Below are 21,066 nucleotides of genomic sequence, written 5' to 3' on the forward strand. Positions count from 1 at the left end.
TGGTTTCTTCTGTTTTTGCTTTGTTTTACAAAAAAATGTTTCATATCTGCCCAACTGTATTTAATAAGTAAATACAAAACCCATTTTCCAAAGGGTAATTTCTTTTATCAAGGGGTTAAAAAAAGATATCCATAATCACCTGGCCCCTGTGTAAAAGCAATAACCCTCTTGTTGAATCACAATCTAAGTGTGATTAACTACATTTTTCAGAAAGTCGAGTTCACTACCAAGGGCTGGATAGTACAGAGACCTAGAAATCACTAAAACAAGAACCTGTATGACACAATGAAGTAGGCTCAGAGTCCTGAAAAAGCAACACATCATGCCCCAAACTAAAGAAAATCAAGTACAGCTGAAAAATAAACTCACGGACATCTAGTCCATTTTGTGAACTTGATAGACAAAAAGGGGAACTTTCTGAAAGCTATGGACCCTGTTAGAGGTGGCGTAAAACTAATACAGCATTTCAGAATAGAACATCATACCAACAGTCATAGACGGTGGTGGTAGTGTGATGGTCTGGGACAGCGTTACTGCTTGAGGACGTGGATGACTTTCTGCTCTCAAGCAGAAAATGATGATGAACATCCAGCTATCACTTCATGACCTTAAGCTTGAGCAGCCCCAGTGGTACGCGGCAGGACAACACATCCAAAACACAGCATTAAGTCCACCAATGAACGGCTTAGAATAAAATCGTAGAGATGCTGTGGTGTGACCATAGACAGGTTGTTCGTGCTCAAAAACCTAGGTTGTCTAAATTATAACAGTTCTGTAAAGAAGTGGGCCAAAGCTGCTCCACAGTGACGAAACGCTTGATCTCAGTCCACTTATTAGGTTACTTTTTAACACAGGGCCAAGTGTTTTCCCTTTAATAAATGAAATAATTTGAAAACCCGTTTTGTATTTATTCTGGTTATCTTTGTCTGATATTAAAATTTGTTTGATGACCATAAACATCTAAGTGACAAAAAAGAAAAAAAGAGGCAATCTGTAAGGGGGCAAATACTTTTTCACAGTACTGTGATATTATGACAAATCCCTATACAGAGGTCATGCTTTTAATGCAGAACCTCAAAACCCACATCATAAGTGGATCTTTAAAACAATGAGTGAAAAAACTGGAAAAGCAGATATTTGTCCCTACTCTCGTTTTTTTTTTATTCATACTTACATAGACCTGGAAAACACGCCACCATACATTTCCAGACGTTTCCAGAAAACAAAAAAATTAAACTTAGATATCACTGGAAGCAGGATGCAAAAAATGTATAGGAAATATTTTGCCAGTGTAGCTATTTAAAAGCTAAACTATCAGTCTAAAAACCAATAAGAAGTTTATTATGGTGTATTATTTGGGGGAAAAAAAAGTCTTACTGCCTTAATCCTATTTCCTTCGCGCAATTAAAAAGACAAACAACCTGTCGGTTACATGTTCGTAGCTTTATTACAAAACATGAGCCGGAAGACTCCAAAGGCACAACATATTCACTTCTTTTCAGCTTTGGTCTTAGGGCTGAAGAAAGAGGACATTGGCTTCATGCCAGTTTTGTCCACTTTAGCCAAAGATTTCTGAGCTGCAGTCATCTTCTTGGGTGGCTGAAATAAAGGAAGACGAACAAAACAAAAGGAGGGAAAATGACAATATAGCTCACTTAGTTTGCATGGAAACAAAGAGGAATTATGATTAATTTTAAGATGATTCTAATAAATGGAAGAACACAGTAACCCCGTTGCTCTACACACAAAGCTTAAAGAAAGCAGTGAACAAGCGAATTTACACAAAGCCTGAAGGTTCTGGAAGAAATGAAATCAGATACAGAAATAAAAAGAAGAGCGCTCTATTTACAAAGAAGCAAATGACGTTTGAAGCCCCTGATTCCACTGAGGAAGTTTTCTAATCTGTGTGCACTCACTTTCCGGGCAAAATCTGCAGTGTTGAATTTGGTGTAGTCTTCTCCAGCCTCCACCGGCTTGTCTGAAAGTTTCCGCTTCTGCCAAAACGAGGAAGTAAGAGATGCTGTTCATGACAAGGTCCACCAAAATACACACCCCAACCCCTGCCAGCTCCACTGACCTCAAACTACAGCCCGCAAAAAAATGCAAATTAAATCACACGAAGAGCGACTGAGGATATCTCCTCCATTAAAGCATGCAAAAAACGGAGCAAGGTTGAAGACCCAATGACAGTGCATGGCGGCTTTAGCAGCATGCAAGACAAGAGGTGAGAAAACGCATCAAGTTTCTTCAACGACACCAACATACCTTGGATGGAGGCTCTGTTCCTGTTGGACTTTTCAGCTCTGGTAACCTGTAAATTCAGCAAGAGGCAAACTGTGTCTCCAAAGTCACTAAAACAAGTGCAAATAATGTTTATTAAAATTTAACTTACCCCAAGTGTTTAAGAAGGGCTTTGCTCAGTTCTTCACTGATGTACTCTGATATCAGGCCATGAGCATAGCGAAGGTAGTCCTCTGTAGACATAAAGACAAGAAATGTGATAACTAATCAAATCCTGATGATTGATTTTATAATTTTTGGTGTAAAGTTAAACAGTGATGAGGAAGTTTCTGTGCCGAAGCCAGAAACACAAAAATAAAATTATACTTCACTACTGCCATCTACTGGTTGATGGCAAAAGCTGCAGCTAAAGTAAAGTAGTTTATGAATGTTTTTTTCTTTCTAATTTGACAAAGTTTGCCTTTCATTGATGGCGCCTTGTGAAAATATTCATACCCCTTGACCTTTTTCATGTTTGTCTCACGTTACAAACACAAACTTCAATCTGTTAAAAGGTTTTTAAGTTATAGAGCAAAAACAAAGTAGTGTTTAATTGAGAAGCGGGAAGATGAAGGATAAGTTGCTAAAGCTTTGACAAAGGAAGTGAAAAGGTGGGGAATATGTGTTGTTTTCATACTTTTCGAAACAACATTGTAAAACCACCTTTTCCCGCATTTACAGTTGTCAGAGATGCAGCCAAGAGCTCCGTGATCACTTTGGAGGAGTTCCACATATCCACAGCTCAGGTGGAGAAATCTGTTGACAGGACAACACAAAATTTTCTGTCCTGGCAGAAAAATGACACTGCGCATCACTGAACACACCATCCCTGTGGTGAAACATGGTGGTGGCAGCATCATGCTGTGGGGTGCTTTTCTAAAATAGGGACAGGGAAGCTGGATAGAGTTTAATGGGAAGATGGATGGAGCTGAACCCAGGGCAATCCTGAAAGAAAACCTCTTAAGAGGCTGCAAAAGACTTAAAACCAGGGTGGAGGTTTACCTTCCAGTAGTACAACATTAAAATGTCATCACAACTACAATGGGATAGTTAGAATCAAAAGCATATTCATGTATTCAAATGGACCAGTCAAAGTTCCGGACATAAATCCCATGGAGAATCTACAGAAACACTTGAAATCTGATGTAATTTCAGTCTCTAGACAAGCAGTCAGTAGAGACATATCCCAAAAGACTTGCAGCTGTAACTGCAGTGAAAGGTGGCTCTACAAAGTCCTGACTCAGGGGACCCGAACATAAATACATGCCACACTTCTTTTTTTGCTAAATATTTTGAAAACTATCTTCATTTTACCTCCACTTCAGATGTATGCACTACTTTCTGTTGGTCAACCACATGCAATCCAAATAAAATACTTTAAGGTTTGTGGTTGTAATGCAACACGATGTGAAAAAGTCGAAAGAGTCTGAATACATTTGCAAGGCTCTGTAAAAAGGTAAAAAAATATACCGATGCAGGTTTACCCTCCTGATTGTCTGACTCTGACTTGACTCTGACATAAGTTGTGGATTTCACTCCCTCTCCCACACAGATATTCTTCTTCTTCAGGGCAGCGACCGTTCTCTCCACCTTCATCGACAAACATTAAACATTTTCACACTTTTCCACTTGCTTTCGTTCTGTCCTGCTGCTTTGATATCCTGCACCCTGATTTACCTTCTTTTTTAACCAGTTCATGGTTCGGTCTTGACTGTAGCGATGAAACTTCAAGCTTCCAACCTCTGTAAGGGTAAACGACACACAAGTCAAGTCGAGCACATTTACAAGGCATATTTAAAACAAAAGCCGCTGCTTAAAGTGGTGTGCTTAAAAAATGTTGATGAAGAGCCAGTGGGGAAAAACGTGTCTCAAGATGAAACTGAAAAACCTGCAGTGCTAGTAGCTACAGGGGCAGTTTGTTCCATAGTTCAGAGGCTATTACTACAACTGTGTAAAGGTTCCTTTGCATCAGCTAAATGAGGAGATAAAATAAAGCTTAAAGATCAATAAACATAAGATTTTTGTTGATTGCCTTCACTTGACCTTTTTCCTCTGCAATGTGGTGCAAGGTGGTAAGGGAACGTGTGCAGCTGAGCAGCCTCGAGCTTGCTGGGAAATCCTCATCCTTAACAACTTGATCCACAGGCTGGAATTTCCCCTGAGTGGCAGAAAACATGAGACTAGACTAGACTAGAATAGACAAGAATAGAAGAGGATTTTCTCTAGAGACTAATATTTAAAATACATTTCAAAAACTGCTAAACGACTTAAAGCTTCAGTTTGTGCATCTTTAGTTGCAAAGACGTTCATTGACATCCTGAAAAGGTGTCGAAGCCTGAGCCTACATCAGGACCTCAGTGGGTGAATGTTCAGGTACATCTAAAAAAAATTTGAATACAGTAAAAAAGTTCCAAAACGAGGAGAAATTAGGTTTTCAATGAGCTACCTTCACTATTGTTTTAGTCACTCAAGAGCAATAATATTAAGGACCAGAATGGCTGGAGCGGATAATTCCAAAATATAATTTTACTATTTACAGATCATACACCATGCCTGAAGGCTGAAAGAAAAAAAAAATGTCACATCAGTTTTTTGAATAACACGCAGGCGGGGCGCTGTATTCAATAACATCCTAAACCAGCTGATCATCCTTCCTCTGGTTTGACCCGATGCAGGCAGTCCATAACAGGCAGCTGCTCTCATCCTGCTGCCTCCTGCAGTGGTTTGCTTAGAGGCCATGAATACATTTCCAAACCAAATACTCTTGAAAAAATGAATAGAAATTGTACTAAAAATCAGATAAAAAGAAGTCCGTCTCACCACTGTTATCTAAGAGAATGATTTATCAGTTTTGCGTCACTTGGTCACATGACCTGAAAGCTGTTCATTTTTTGTTTTCCAGGAGTGTTTGGTTCGGAAATTTACTGACGATCCTTAAGCGAACCATCGTGTGCCGGAGGAGGGAGCAGGCAGAGAGCAGCTGCCTGTAATCAAGACTGCCTGCATCAGAACAAACAGGAGGAGGACCCCCTGAAAAGGGGCGCGCGAATATCCAACATCCAACCTAAAACTAACTTCACCTTGGTCAGATGTCTGCGGTTTGCGCTGGAAAGTCCTTGTCCTCATGGAAAATGAAATCAGTCTCCATAAAGCTTGTCAGCAGAAGGAAGCATCGAGTGCTCTAAAATTTCCTGGTAGATGGCTGCCTTGACTGTGGACCTCAGAAAACACAGCAGATGACATAGATCCCCAAATCATCACTGGCTGTGGAAGCTTCACGCTGGACATCAAGCAACATAAACTCTGTTCCTTTCCACTCTTCCTCCAGACTCTGGGACCTTGATTTTCATTTGAAAAGAGAACTTTGGACCACTGAGCAACAGTCCGGTTCTTTTTCTCCTTAGCCCAGGTGAGATTCTTCTGATGTCGTCTCTAGTTCAAGAGTGGCTTGACACGAGGAATGCAACATTTGTAGTCAATGTGTAGGATTCATCTATGCCTAATAGCTCTGGCTGCACTGACCCCAGCCACAGTCCATTCCTTGTGAAGCTCCTCCAAACTCTCCAATGAATTTTGGTTTACAATCCTCTCAAGGCTGAGGTTATCCCTGTTGCACCTTTTACTACCACACTTCTTTCCTTCCACTCAACTTTCTATAAATATGCTTGGATACAGCACTCTGTGACAACCAGCTTCTTTAGCAATGACCTTTTGTGCCTTACCCTCCTTGTGGAGGGCATCAGTGACGTCTGTCCAGTCAGCAGTCTGAGAGACCATTTAGAGGCTCATGAAACCTTTGCAGGTGTGCTGGGTTAAATAACTGATTAGAGAGTGATGCCATGAGTTTCCATTATTTAACCCTTTCAAGGTATTCTAATTTTCACAGCTCTGAATTTTGGTTTTCATTATCTGTAAGCCATAATCAGCAAGGTTACAAGAAAAAAAAAGGTTTGAAATGTTTGTGTGGTGAATATATATGAGTTTCTCTTCCTGAAACGAGTGTCAAAAACAACTGAACTTTTTCATGTACGTTTTTATTTTTAGATGTACCAGTATTTTCAAATTGAACTTCATACAAGTTTGCAAAATTGCCCAAACTAATCAAAATCTGTTTAAAAATGTTATTTGGCCAACAAGCTCTTGAAAAGCATTTTTTTGGCATAGGGAAATTAAATTTACTGTTAAAAGAATTGTGGATAGTTCTGACAGATCGCCCACCTCCAGGTGGGGCTGGAACAATCTGATTCTTACCTCTCGGCCCGATTTTATCATATACGGCAAAATCAGATAGAGTGGATCCATCTGTGTTACAAAGAGGAGTTTTCCATCTGATTAAAAACGGAGAGACACAATGTAAAAATCTCAGTTTAAACACACGAATTTACAGCACCAAGACAGATAAAATGGGCAAAACAGCAACACATATTTACATCTGTAAAAGCATACAGGGAATATCCTGGAACTCTAAACTATAAAATCAACTTAGTAACAAAACATGCGTTGAAAAATTGTTTACCCCCTGACTGATTTCTTCTGTTTTGGCTTTAAATGTTTCAGATCATCAAACTAATTTTTGTATCAGACAAAAGTAACTTTAGCAGCTGGTTGAACCACGGTCTGTGGCAACAGAAGTTGCCTTCAACCGTTTGTGAAAACCGGTAGCTGTTAATCGAAGCCTTTTGAATCATTGTGGAGAAATGCTGGCCCACTCTTTGTTGCAGAAATGTTTAACTTCTCCACACTGGATGATACTACAGCATTTCATTTGGATTTAAATCTAGTCTTTGACTAGGCCACTCCAAAACCTTCATCTAGGATGCCATTTGGGGGTGGACTTGCTAATAGCTAGCTAGCTTAAGGACAAAACCCTTGGCTGGTGATTGTTCTTCAAGATGTTCTGGCAGAGAGCAGAATTCATGGTTCCATTACTTCATCAAGGTTCTACAGCAGCAAAACAGCCCCAGACCATCACACTACCACCACCGTGTTTGTTGGTATGTTGTTGTCTTTCTGAAATGCTGTTTCAGTTTTACACCACATAGAAGCACACCTTTCCAAAAGTTCCACTTTTGTCTCATGAGTCCACAGAATATTTTCCCAAAGGACTTACAGATCATCGAGATGTTTTTCTGATAAATGTGAGATGGGCCATAGTGTTGTATTTGGTCAGCAGTTGTTTTGGCCTTGACTCTCACATAAGAGGCCTGTTTCAAAGCCTTAGGAATAGCTTTGTAACCCTCATCGGTTCTTAAATTAATTGAATAACAGCATGATGTGTTGCTTTTTAAGATCTTTCAGCCTACTTCATGTTGTCAGGCTTTGTTTAGGTGATTTCTTGATGGTACAGGTCTGGCAATAATAAATCAGAGTTAATTTAAGATTTAATGAGGGCAATTAGTTTTTCACACGGAGCCAGATTGTAAAATTAAAATCATCATTTGAAAACTGCTTTCTGCATTTAGTCAAGTTTTTTTTTATATTGACACTGATCAAAAAAGTGTGACAAAAAACAGAAGAAATGTCTAACAGAGGAAATACTTTTCCCACAGCACTGTACAGAGGTTGGACAATGAAACTGAAACACCTGTCATTTTAGTGTGGGAGGTTTCATGGCTAAATTGGACCAGCCTGGTAGCCAGTCTTCATTGATTGCACATTGCACCAGTAAGAGCAGAGAGTGAAGGTTCAATTATCAATTATCAGGGTAAGAGCACAGTTTTGCTCAAAATATTGAAATGCACACAACATTATGGGTGACATACCAGAGTTCAAAAGAGGACAAATTGTTGGTTCACGTCTTGCTGGCGCATCTGTGACCAAGACAGCAAGTCTTTGTGATGTATCAAGAGCCACAGTATCCAGGGTAATGTCAGCATACCACCAAGAAGGACGAACCACGTCCAACAGGATTAACTGTGGACGCAAGAGGAAGCTGTCTGAAAGGGATGTTCGGGTGCTAACCTGGATTGTATCCAAAAAACATAAAACCACGGCTGCCCAAATCACGGCAGAATTAAATGTGCACCTCAACTCTCCTGTTTCCACCAGAACTGTCCGTCAGGAGCTCCACAGGGTCAATATACACGGCCGGGCTGCTATAGCCAAACCTTTGGACACTCATGCCAATGCCAAACGTCGGTTTCAATGGTGCAAGGAGCGCAAATCTTGGGCTGTGGACAATGTGAAACATGTATTGTTCTCTGATGAGTCCACCTTTACTGTTTTCCCCACATCCAGGAGAGTTACGGTGTGGAGAAGCCCCAAAGAAGCGTACCACCCAGACTGTTGCATGCCCAGAGTGAAGCATGGGGGTGGATCAGTGATGGTTTGGGCTGCCATATCATGGCATTCCCTTGGTCCAATACTTGTGCTAGATGGGCGCGTCACTGGCAAGGACTACCGAACCATTCTTGAGGACCATGTGCATCCAATGGTTCAAACATTGTATCCTGAAGGCGGTGCCGTGTATCAGGATGACAATTCACCAATACACACAGCAAGACTGGTGAAAGATTGGTTTGATGAACATGAAAGTGAAGTTGAACATCTCCCATGGCCTGCACAGTCACCAGATCTAAATATTATTGAGCCACTTTGGGGTATTTTGGAGGAGCGAGTCAGGAAACGTTTTCCTCCACCAGTATCACGTAGTGACCTGGTCACTATCCTGCAAGAAGAATGGCTTAAAATCCCTCTGACCACTGTGCAGGACTTATATATGTCATTCCCAAGACGAATTTATGCTGTATTGGTCGTAAAAGGAGGCCCTACACCATACTAATAAATTATTGTGGTCTAAAACCAGGTGTTTCAGTTTCATTGTCCAACCCCTGTATATTGTTGTGAAACAGCAGTTTTGAATTTATAGAAGAGTTTTAGGATTTTATCTGAGCATGCTCACTCCCCAACTGGATGATTTAATGTAGGGTTGAGCTTTAATATAGGATGGCTGTTTTACTCTCTTTAAGTCCAACACATCATGCTGATGGGGACAAAATGATCAAAGTCTGATGGTTTGATTATGAATCCGATGAGAAATGGGACCCACCCCTTTGCACAGTCTGTCCAACAAACCAGGAGTGGAAGTCTTCTTCAAACGCTTTGACCTCATACAGCTGGACATCACCACTACCAAGCATATACAGACATGCTTCCTCTGCAGGAGTGGGAGAAAATGAGGAACAGTGTTAATTTCACTTCTGCAACAGAAAACAAATATAGAGGGTCGCCTTCAAGCTCTTGGGAAACATGCAGGAACTAAATCTGCAATTTTGCTAAAGGGTGACTTGTTGCTGGATAGTTTTAAGCTTTTAAAAGGTAAAGTGTGTGTCAAACTAATACGCCACAACAATTTTAATCACTGATAACAAAAATATATATTTTGTGTTGTCTTTAAAAACTGAAATGGAAATATTGTTGTGGGAAGATGCTCGAGGGACATGACACTGGCATTTTCTGTCCTACGTAAACATGGGGTGTTCCCAAAACACTATAAGGACTGAAACCATGCGATGAGACAAAGATTTAGCTTTTAGGCAACAAACACTTCAGGTGGGTATAATGTGAAACAAATGATGAATATGTGGGAAAACACCTCATGCCCACTGTCAAGAGTCATGGAGGATCTGTGAAGCTGTGGGCCTGTTTTTCTTCCAGTGGTCCTGTGAACCATGTCAGAGTCCACAGCCCCGTACACTTTCACAAACATCTTATAAATTCAGATCTGGTGGCCTCCACCGTTAGGCTAAAAACGAATTGTCCCTGGGTCTTTCCACATTATATTAATTTCAACCAAATCTACACTAAAATGGTTCGCCAAAGATAATACACTTGTAGAAAACTAAGTGACAAAATGCAAAAATGCTCTAATAAGGGTTTTAGTGGCAAATATTGCTTACCAGTGTTCTTACAGGTCCAACCTGCCAATTCCAATTTTAACTTATTCTGGGGGTTTGGTTTATTTTTTAAACTATATATATATATATATATATATATATATATATATATATATAACCTGCAAATTTAGAGACACGTTGCCGATTTTGCTACAGGTGCACCTATCAGTTGACCAGGGATCAAAATCGGCCTTATCTCACACTGGAAATTGAGAAAAAAATCTTTCATTTGAGTATATTTTATCAGTAGGGAAAATAAAGCTTCTGCAATAAAGGATGAAAATACTTTAAGGTTTTATGCACATCTTGACGATTCTATATCATTTGGAAAAGTGAATGTCCTTCAACTTAACTCTTTTAGATGTTTTGCATATATTTATTCTTTAAATTTACACTGATTCACCATCATCTTGAACTTATAAACCAGAACGAAATTAACCAGTAGTGCAGGGCTAGATATCTGATTAACGGTGAAGACATTTGAACCTGTAGACGGATTCCTCAACTTCACAAAATCTGGATCACAGTCGTGCTTCTGTGTGTCGATTACAGAGTCTGTGGGCAGAAAATAGATAGATAGATAGATAGATAGATAGATAGATAGATAGATAGATAGATAGATAGATAGATAGATAGATAGATAGATAGATAGATAGATAGATAGATAGATAGATAGAATGTCAACAGTATGTTCGTGATGTAGCATTAGCTAGCACTTATAGGATAGTTTATTTTTTAACTAAACTTACAGGTATTTCACCCATCTTAAAGTCTAAGACTAGCACCACTAACCAAAGCATGTTATGCATCAGACGGTTATTAAGCTTTAATAACGAGTACTATGTTTTGTTTTGTAGCATGTTAGCATGATTAGCTGTGTTATTTCCTCCAGCCTGTAACCTACCTGCGGCAATAACAACCCAGCTGTCATTGTGTGCATTTGGAGTCCGTTTCTTTTTAGTAGCCATAATGGTAGCTTACACTTTGTTTGACTTTGGCCTCTTCCAACTCGGTGTAGCTACTTTTTTTTGCCTGACAACATGAGCTCAGAAAAGGCGCCTCTCGGTGTGACCACTTCCTGCGTCGGTCACACACAAGTCAACACAGCTTTGATTGTGGCTCTTTTACATGAGCTTATTTCTACTTTTGTACACAAAATACACTTTTACCTTTATGAAATAATTTGGCTTTGATATGGGCTAAAAAACGAAGATACGAGTCGCAGTTTCAGACTTTTAATTTGACCTATTTACCTCTGCTTTTACCAGAGTGGTATGCTCCAATCCAACATCAATCGACCTGGAAAGGTTCCCTGTATCGCCACTAGAGGTCGCCCAATAACTTTTATTTAAATTCCTTTGTGCCAAACGGAGCCTTCTTTGCATATATATGTTTTAAAATATTCGCGGAACTAATCGATCTTTACTGATTCGAGTTTAAGCTCTCTGCTCGCAAAGAGTTTTTGTCCTTTGGCACACCGGCATATAACAGATTGTGGGATCCATCTGTGCTTTAATAAGAGGAGGGCGTCTTTCTCTCTCTCTCTCTCTCCTTCTCAGGATGTGACACTGTGCGTCCCAGTTGGTTTTCAATGACTCATTTGTTTTTTTGTGGTTTTTTTTCCCTCCTGCACTGTTGATGTGCATGCATAAAAACGGGGATATGTAGGGAGCTTGCATTTGAACCTATTAACCTTTTGTATGTGATCAATTTGTTGAACTTTTAAGGACCACCTTTGATATTTTTCAGTAAATTTTTCCCTTTTATTTTTTATCTCTTGGAGAACAGGTGTCACACAGAGGGATGAGTGTTTTGGGTGAAATGCAGGGCCTCGCAAAAGCATTTATACCCCTTGAACTTTTTCACATTTTGTCAAGATTATGACCAAAAGTCACACATAAATCATGTTCTCTACATTACTTGTGGCCATGTCAACTTCTTTGGACTTTCTTTCAGCAATGGTTCTCTTCTTGCCACTTTCCTAAGCCGCCAGATTTGTGGATATCTATTGACAAATTCTCTCACCTGTTTTGTGGATCTCTGCAAGCTCCTGCTTTGTCACAAAAGGCTTCTTAGCTGCTTCTCTGGTGAATACGTGTCAGTTTAGGTGGAAGGCCATGTCTTGGTATGTGTGCAGTTGAGCCATACTTTTTCTATTTTTCAATAATGGATTGAACAGTGAGATTTTCAGAGCTAGATATGGTGTTATAACCTAACACCGCTTTAAACTTCTCCATATCTTTAACCCTCGTATCTCTGTTGTGTCCCTGGATCTTTATGATGCTGTTTGTTCGTCGATCCCTGAGGGCAGGTATTCCACCCAGAATATATTTTATGTAGGGGTAGTGAAGTAAAGAAGGGTGAGTTAATACTAATATGCAGAATGTGAAAAGCTCAAGGGGTATGAATAGTTTTGCAAAGCTCTGTTGCTCACCAAGCCGTGTCTGTAACTGTGCACAATTACTTATGGTTTAGGTTTCTCTGGCCATCTCTTTTTCATGTCATTTCTTCTTTTCATGTCTTCACCACTTTGTTGTTTTTTTCTGTCTGTGTAAGAACAGCTTTTCTTTCCAAGCCGACTTGCCCAGATTTGAGCAACACATGTTATGGAGCCTTTGAACGCTGTCTCAGCTCCTCCTACAAATCAGTTAGATTTATGCTGCTGTAGTCTGTGGCAAGACGAGCATGGGTGAGATATTGTCTGTGAATTATTCGTTATATGGGTCCCAGGAGCACAGTACACAAGAGTATGACCAGCCTTAACAGAATATTGCATAAAACATATTTTTTTGGTTGGGGAGGGGGGTTCTGGGCTTTTGATGGCCAGGCCAGAACAACAGCAGCCTTTTTTGGTGCAGTGGACCACAGACAGCCCCCAAGAGCCAAGTGCTCTGTCATCTGCACGCGAGAACAAAGTGGGTCTAAATTTAGGCCTGTGGCCTAGGACCCCCCCATGCTGTAGACCTCTTGATCCTCCTCCAAACCTTGTTCTGTAGTTGGCATCAATCTTGCTTCCAATAAAGAGAATTCCAACACAGTTCAAGACTGCTCTATCCTCCTTACTTTTCTCTGTTTTTGCAAAGGCCTTTTTTAAGTTTGCTGTTCTTTTAAATATGAAGTGATTGCTAGAGAGTTTCCTGTGGCTGAGGATGGCTGGTCTTGGCTGAGCATGTTGAACATCCAGGGGTCCTTTCATTCGGTGTGGCCTCATTTGTTGGGGTCCAGTGCAGGGTAACTGGTTGCAGCTTGCATTTTGACTCAGCCTGGAGCATTCATATCCAATGCAAGAGCGTGACAAAGTGTGCCTTTTGTCCCCCTTATTATTTGACATGAGCATTTTTGGAGAGAATCTGGCATTTTGACATTACTGCTAAGAGACGTGGGATAAAAATAGAAGCGCAACGTCATTCAGGTGTCTTATTCTGCACAGATGCATTTCAAGGCTAATGTTTTTAATGCTGCTGTCAAAGCCACATTTTTAATTTAGAAATGATGAAAATCTCCATTTTAGATCTAATCTGATGCTCTGACACATTCACGCTGAGGAAAAAATAAAAAAAATAAATGTTAAGAGCGTTTCCCGCTGCCACAGGAGCGTTTGAGTCATCATCTGGGATTCCCTTCCTTTCACTTCCAAATATGGGTGGGATTGTGAGAAAGCGAGAGGAAGAATGTGGAAGTGCAGTGGAAGCCCCCTATGTGATGTCAGAGGGAACAGTGAGCCTCACACTGCCTGGAAATTCACAGGAAGGAATGTCAGGAATGCCAGCATCACGGCTATGCTATTCATTCAGGCATGTTTGTAAAATCTTTGTTGTAGCAGCAGCACACACGCGCCTCCTGCTCTGTTATCCACAAACACACACACACACACACACACACACACACACACACACACACACATACATACAGTCGTGTAGCACATTTCCCCAGTCCTCTCACTTGGGAGATATTTCTTCCCGTAAAGTCTTATTCCCCTCACTCACCCCCCGCTACGCTCCTTCCCAGCATCGGGTGCTCTGTGTGAGGCCCCCAGATAGATGTGGTGTTTTCCCTCTCCCTGTGTGAGAACTGTGTTGATGGCTTCACCATTAACTGTTTTCTGTTAGACAGATGCATTTTGAAACTAGAGTAGTAATTCTAACACCAACTAATCACTTTTTTTAAGAACAAATAAAAAAAACATAAAGGTCATTGTAAAATCATCTAAAATCAAAAATGTGTTATAATCTTTAACTTTCTATTTAGAAACAGTTGAAACCAGATGTTTACTGACACTGTATGTGCATAAAAGACATTTCTTTTCTCACTGTCTGACATTAAATCAGACTAAACTTTTCTTGTTTTTGGTCAGTGAGGATTATCAAATTTATTTACTAAATGCCAGAATAATAGGAGTTTCATTTTCCTCAGTGAAACCAGTCCAACATGACTTGAACACTTAACATCCACAACCAATCTTCAGCAGGCTAAAATGAATAAATCAATACTCATACTCAGAAATACACAAATTTTGCCTCTGGAAAATATGATCGAATAAGTAATCATTTGATACAAAGTGGTGCAGAGGGGGAAAAAAAACATACATTACAACATGTATTTGCTTAAAATCTTATATTATGTGTCTTGATTTTAAGCGGTTGACAAGAAGTGGTGTTTTTTACACAATGTGAATTCATCTGTCAGACGGTTGTAGCAGAGCCATGTGGGAACATTTCTGACAATTTTCACTCAAGCCTACTGAGAGATCTGCTAAGGCATGGTGTGTAAAAAATGGCTACATCAACATTTAAGTCACAAGATGATCTGATAGATATTTTAAGTAAGAACTTATTTTAGCATTGATAGGATTAAACCAACAGTGCCAAATGCTGGTTTGGAATGTTAAAAAAACAACTAAAAACAGGGTGTTGTTAAATGTCACAATTGGAAATGAACAAGTGTATTAATGATATCTACATTCTTCTATGGGGAGGTCATGCTTTTGTGCACTCCAGTTCACTGTCATAGATGCTTATCTGAACTCAACCATCAATAAGGCTATTAACTGCATATGTGTTTTTCAGCTGTCTGCAAGTCAAATACATTTGCTATAAAAAAGGTCTTTACAGTCATATCAAAACAGTCTCTCTTTGTACAAGTACAGCTGAAAACATTGGCATATTGTGAACAAGTTCTATATTTTTTGTCACTCATTTCAGAAAGTGAAACTCATATATTATACAGACTCATTACTCAAAAGTGAAATATTTCAAACCTTTATTTCTTGTAATTGTGATGATTATGGCTTACAGATAATGAAAACCCCAAATAAAGTGTCTTAGAATATTGCTTAAGATTAATTGAAAAAAGGGATTTTAGAAAGAAATAGTTATGTCTAAACACATGAAATTTAAAGCAAGGCAGTGGAACAAAATATGGTGAATCAGACTAAGAGGGGAATTTTTGCTCGAAATGTGGCAATCATTAGATGTATCACAGGAGGTTGGGTTTCAAGATTTCCTCGAGAGACTAATATATTTTTTTAAAAATCTTCTGATCTTTGAAGGACAGAAGTGTAACTGAGGAATGTTCTGAGCCACATGTTAGCTAATCCTGCTAATGGTTTCACACTAGAGGTCTAATTGGAGGTTATGAAAACATGCCAAGAGAATTAGGTCTGAAAAGCAAAACGAAAGAAAGTGGATGAGTGCATTGTGGCAAACATAACTGCATACAAGTGCTTTCTTTTTTAAAACTCAGCTTTGCATGTTTTATTATAAGCTAGATAATACTAGCCATATAAACCTCCATAATCCATAAAAAAATGATTTTGTATTAGCACTACAGCAACTCAGATACTATCCAGTGGATGTTTGGGAGCCATTTAAGTACAACCCTAAATTTGGCTCAGATGAAATAATCTATTAATCTAAAACAAATTACAGACCAACGATCACTTATGAAATTAAAGCATATTTGCCGCCCCAAATGGAGCACTGATGGAATACAATAACAATTTTAACTTTCAACCTCAGGCAGACTTTCTTCTGTCCACCATCTCTGCCTGTCTCTCTTCTCTCTTTGCTTTACTTCTTTTCACTTTATCCCCGTCTAGTAGACGTCCCACAATACTCCATCCCCAACCCTAATTATTGTTTACCAGGATCAATCTCCCTCTCTCCCAGTCCTTCTATGTTTCTCCCTCCCTCCCACTGCACAAGGGACCTGAGATGATGTGGTAATTACATCTGGGCCGCCGCAGACGGCTCCGAGAGTTTCTGTGCCCGGTAGAAAAATTAGAGGCTGCGCAGCACAAGTTCAAGGGTGTAATTAGAATACTAAACTACTCAACAAATAAAAAGTGTTTATTTGTTCATTTATGAGATCCCAAAATTGCAGCGCTCTGTCATTCTGTTTTCTAAAGTTGGGTCCTGTCAGGGGGTACGTGCTGAAAACGTGAAGGAAAACACATCTGCAGTGTTTGTCTGAAGCAGAAGACTGCTGAGAAGGCTCTTTTAGCATTTGGGTATTTTATGTTTTCACTGTACTAAAAAGATTATTAGGAAATCAAATGAGTATTTTCAGAAAGAAGTATTAATCTATTTACACATTTCTTTAGTGTTTACCAACAGCTTTTTTGTTAAAATCCCATAAACAGTACTTAAAATGTGAGGAATTGTTTTAATAAAAAAACTGTGATGTTGAAAGAACCAAATTTGACCTGAAGGGATAGTTTGGGACTTTTGGAGTGAGGTTCTCTAAAAATATGATCAGCAATAGTTCCTTTACCCATGGCAAACAGATGTCAGAATGTAGTTTGCAGTTTGCAGAAAAGTGCATAAATCCTCAGAGATGGCAGACTAAGTGCTAATCTGATGGACCCCCATCCGATTAGCAATGTAAAACAATTCTCACTGATAATTTTTATATTCATGGGCAACAGCAGTATTTTAGCAAATATTACAGTTCAAACCAGATGTTTACACATACCGTAGTATAAAAAGATATTTAGCCTTTTTTCCTCACTGTCTGATATTAAAGTGGACATATTATGCTTTTAAAACCTTCTTTTTCACCCTTAAATCCCTCAGTTGTGATCGGTATCAAGTGGAACTGCAATGTTTTAGTCTGAACTCATTGTTATTGTAGCTCCACAGCCTCCTCTTTTACCCATGTTCTGAGATGCGTCTGAGAGCAACTCGTTTTGGTGTCTAAATGCTACTGAGCCACTTCACACTCTGCCCCCCTCGAGGTCAAGGAGCACTGCACTTTAACCCATTCATCCATTTTTGTAGTTTGATAACAATTTTCCAGCGCCGCTGAAACAAGACAAAAACGGCGAAAACATTGCAAAATTGTTTATGTAATAATATTCAAAATATGCAGGACGGTTCTGTCTTCAAGGAGCACACGGCGCTGACATAAGCAGAAGGCACGATGCTACTGCTATCAAAACAATGGCCAAGACGTCATATCAACACACAATAAATTCATGTCTGAAATAAAGTTTGTTGTCAAAGTTTTAGCATTATTTGAAGCTTACCACTTTGCTGCGTCCATTGTTTCCACAGACAGAAGGAACTGACTCCTTAATCAGGTGAACCATTTCAGCAAATCCTTCTGACAGAGGTTGATGAAGGCACTCTTCCTTAAAGTGGGGAAATAAAAATTTTCCCACTTTTGTGGGAACATTTCCATGAAAAATAAAATGTAACCAGGCACTTTGAAGAGGTTCTGATGCTCAACCGAACCGAACTTATCCTCTTGCAGTGTAGGCATACTTGAGCTTGAACTACAAAATCGTAGTGAGAAATAAATGTACACGAAATTGACTGGCTAGAAGTCCATGAACCTTATTTAACTTTTCCACAGCAAATGCTGTGACGTAACAGTTGGTAAAACGTAACAGATGATAGAGTATACTGAATGGACTGAAAAAATATGAACCAAACAGAATATAAAGTTATCTCCACAGAGTCTCTCCTGGGGAGACTAAAATAAACTTTTCTGCACTCCTAGAGACTCCCAAGTACAAAACAAAATGTACTTAAAGGCTAAAAAAGTGGATTTTGCATTATATACCTCCTTTAAATCAAATTAATCGTATCCCGTTTTACATCAGTTGGGATTACCAAAGTTTTTTCAGTTAGCTAAATGCCAGAATAATGAGAGAGAGAAGTTTACATACACAATAATTACCATGCCTTTAAACAATTTGGGAAAGCCCAAATGATGATGTGGAGGCTTTGCAAGCTTGACAACAACTGAGATAAATGGAGGAACATCTGTGAATGTATTTTAAGGTAAAACCTCAAACACACTGCTTTCTTGTGTGACATTATGGAAAAACCTGATGAAATCACATGAGATATCAGGATGAGAACTTTGGACCTCCACAGGTCTGGTTCAGCCATTTTCCAAATGCCACAAGGTGCCACATTTATCTATTCCACTGTAAACAAGTGCTGTACTGTCATGGGCTAAAAGGCCACTCAGGTAGGAAGAAACAACATAAAAAGCCAGATTACAGTTTCCAAATTTATTATTATTATTATATATTATATATTATTATTATATAATATATATATATTTTTTTTTTATTTATAAAGCACTTTACAAAGCAAAAGGCACCAACATGCTGTACAGGTGAAAATAAAATTAATTAGAAGATAAAAATAACAAGATGATAAAAGCAATAAGCAATAAAATACAAGATTGACAATATAAACAATAAAATCAGCGATAAAGGGCATAGAAGAAGAAACAAAGACTTGCCTAATGGTCTTGCTCTCTGGAATTAAAAGCTAGCTTAAAAAGATGAGTTTAAAAAAAATATTATTTAAAGTTTCATCAGACCCCACAGGACTGTCGTCCCTGATCACGAGCCAAGTCCAACTAAGAGATTCTGGTCTTTTGATCTTGAGACTTCTGCTGGGCTTGTGTGGATGTAAAAGCTTGTGAACGTAAAGATGTGCCAGACCATTTAGACATTTAAAAACTAAAAGTGAAATTTTAAAAACAGTTCTAAAAGAAAAGAGCGGCCAGTGGACGGAATAAAAAATCGGGGTGTTGTGTTCATGTCAGCCTGTCGCCGATAGAAAGATTAAATTCAAATAAAATAGGTAGATGATCAGAGATGCCTGAGTCAAATACACCCTGATTTCTGGAGACATGTCAGTCTATTGCCAGCTTGATTATGACATGCAGATTTGTAAAGAAATAAAACTGCCAATTCAGTTCACCATATTTTAGAACCACAATGAGGAGGGAGATTCCTAATAGTGAAAGTATGTTCTTGTGTTAATTGCTGCCTCTTTCTAACTTTTGTCTGTAAGCGTATTTTTTCATCTCGCAGGTCACTATAAAAATGTATGGTCCTGACTGAATTATAACATTTCAGTTCATAAGTGAGTTGTGTAAACACTGATATTCAAAATGCTTCTACAAAGAAGGTTCAACTCATATCCAAATTTCTAAATCAGTACCCTTTGTGGTTCAGAATTGATCATTGGCTCACAGTGACTAATGCCAGCCACGATTAGATAGGCATCGTACTGTAATGACTCTTTCTTGTTGCTCCACTTTTATATGATATCTAAAGAAATTCCTTAGTATTTCCTGGATTATTTTTCAGAAATTCATTTGTAGATTAACAGATGTTCCTATGTCTGTCGGATATAAAAACATGCTATAGTTAAGTTATAGTACTGTGCCAACATGAAACCATTCTATATTTCTACATATTTTGTTTAAAAAAAGTCAGATGATACTGTAAACTGTTTTAATCAACAGTTCTCAAGCCTTTATGAACGTCATGTATTGAAGTCGCAGTCTGAAGGCCTTTCAAAGTCTTTTTTTGAACTATGGATGGCTTTTCACTCATTGCCTCTCCAGTCACTGCATCTGACCATAACTGCATAGTCTGCAGTGTGACATCAAAAGGGGGGATAACTGGACAAGTGGAGGACAATGGAAGAAGTTTCAGACCTAAAAGACTATCAACATCGGTTGAATAGTTTCTGAAAGATACGTCTTTAAGAAACGGGGGAGAAAATAGGAAACGCCTGATGCAGGACCTGAAACAATACTTCAGTTATCTGAAATAGTTCATGTTTTTAATGTCCTTATGCTTCATCTTCACCACAGAAATACACAAAGATAAGGTGTGGACTGGGACTAGTAACACATTGCCAAGTGATCAGTTGTGTGTAGACACAACAATGGTTCATCCCTTTAATTAAGGCACTGTCTTTGCTTAAATGAGGTCATGGGTCAAAGTTATTCAAGGATATTGATGAGGTACTCATAATGACTGAAAAAGCCACAGTCCAGGGAAAAACTTTAGTCCCTCGGGTAGCTTAAAGAAGTATTATTCAAGATGGTTTCAAAAGATGATTAACAGTCTGGTCTTTTGGAAATAAGGTGTTGGAAAGAATAAAATAAGAGTTGAGAGATGACTCAAAACTTTTTCTCACACACTCAGTGTTTGTTTTTGATGCTTTTGTTTTTTTGGTATGCTATAAGGGTGTGTGTCCCCATTCTGTCCCCATTAACTTCCTTTGAAACTGTGATTAAAAATAGCTACAATGTCTATGTTCAGAGGAGAACATGGTCATATTGCAGCTCAGGAAGATTATTTATCCAGCAGACTGGGGTTTTGTTTTTTTGTGTCCTATACCTAATGTTTATCATTTAATTTTTAAAGCTACTCTTCATATGTGTTTATTATGTATTCATGATTATTTTATTTATGTCTTAATCTACCAGTACATTGCTGTCAAAAGTATTTGCCTAGTTTCAGACAAATATAACGTGAGGAAATACAAAATACACTTTTTAAATCACAATTTCATTTAATAGGGAAAAAAGCCATTCAAACCAACCTTACCTTATATGAAAGAATAGTTGG

General features: G+C 38.8%; 1 protein-coding gene across 2 annotated transcripts; it reads right to left on the bottom strand.

Moving 5' to 3' along the window:
• Positions 1 to 1,424: 1,424 nt before the first annotated feature.
• Positions 1,425 to 11,256, bottom strand: rnaseh2b (ribonuclease H2, subunit B). 2 transcript variants are annotated; one of them, XM_047371628.1, is made up of 11 exons: positions 11,080 to 11,254; positions 10,662 to 10,730; positions 9,329 to 9,436; positions 6,532 to 6,608; positions 4,324 to 4,438; positions 3,958 to 4,022; positions 3,765 to 3,870; positions 2,393 to 2,474; positions 2,266 to 2,311; positions 1,917 to 1,994; positions 1,425 to 1,599 (listed from the first exon to the last, which is right to left on the bottom strand). In XM_047371628.1, exons 1-11 carry the CDS (start codon positions 11,141 to 11,143, stop codon positions 1,489 to 1,491), a joined length of 921 nt encoding a protein of 306 aa, XP_047227584.1. In that variant the 5' UTR covers positions 11,144 to 11,254; the 3' UTR covers positions 1,425 to 1,488. The 2 variants fall into 2 exon arrangements, with proteins under 2 accessions (XP_047227584.1, XP_047227585.1); XM_047371629.1 differs by lacking the exon at positions 1,917 to 1,994 and having other exon boundaries at positions 11,080 to 11,256.
• Positions 11,257 to 21,066: the final 9,810 nt, after the last annotated feature.

The sequence above is a fragment of the Girardinichthys multiradiatus genome, chromosome 7 (genome assembly GCF_021462225.1).
Source record: "Girardinichthys multiradiatus isolate DD_20200921_A chromosome 7, DD_fGirMul_XY1, whole genome shotgun sequence".
NCBI classification, from domain to species: domain Eukaryota; kingdom Metazoa; phylum Chordata; class Actinopteri; order Cyprinodontiformes; family Goodeidae; genus Girardinichthys; species Girardinichthys multiradiatus.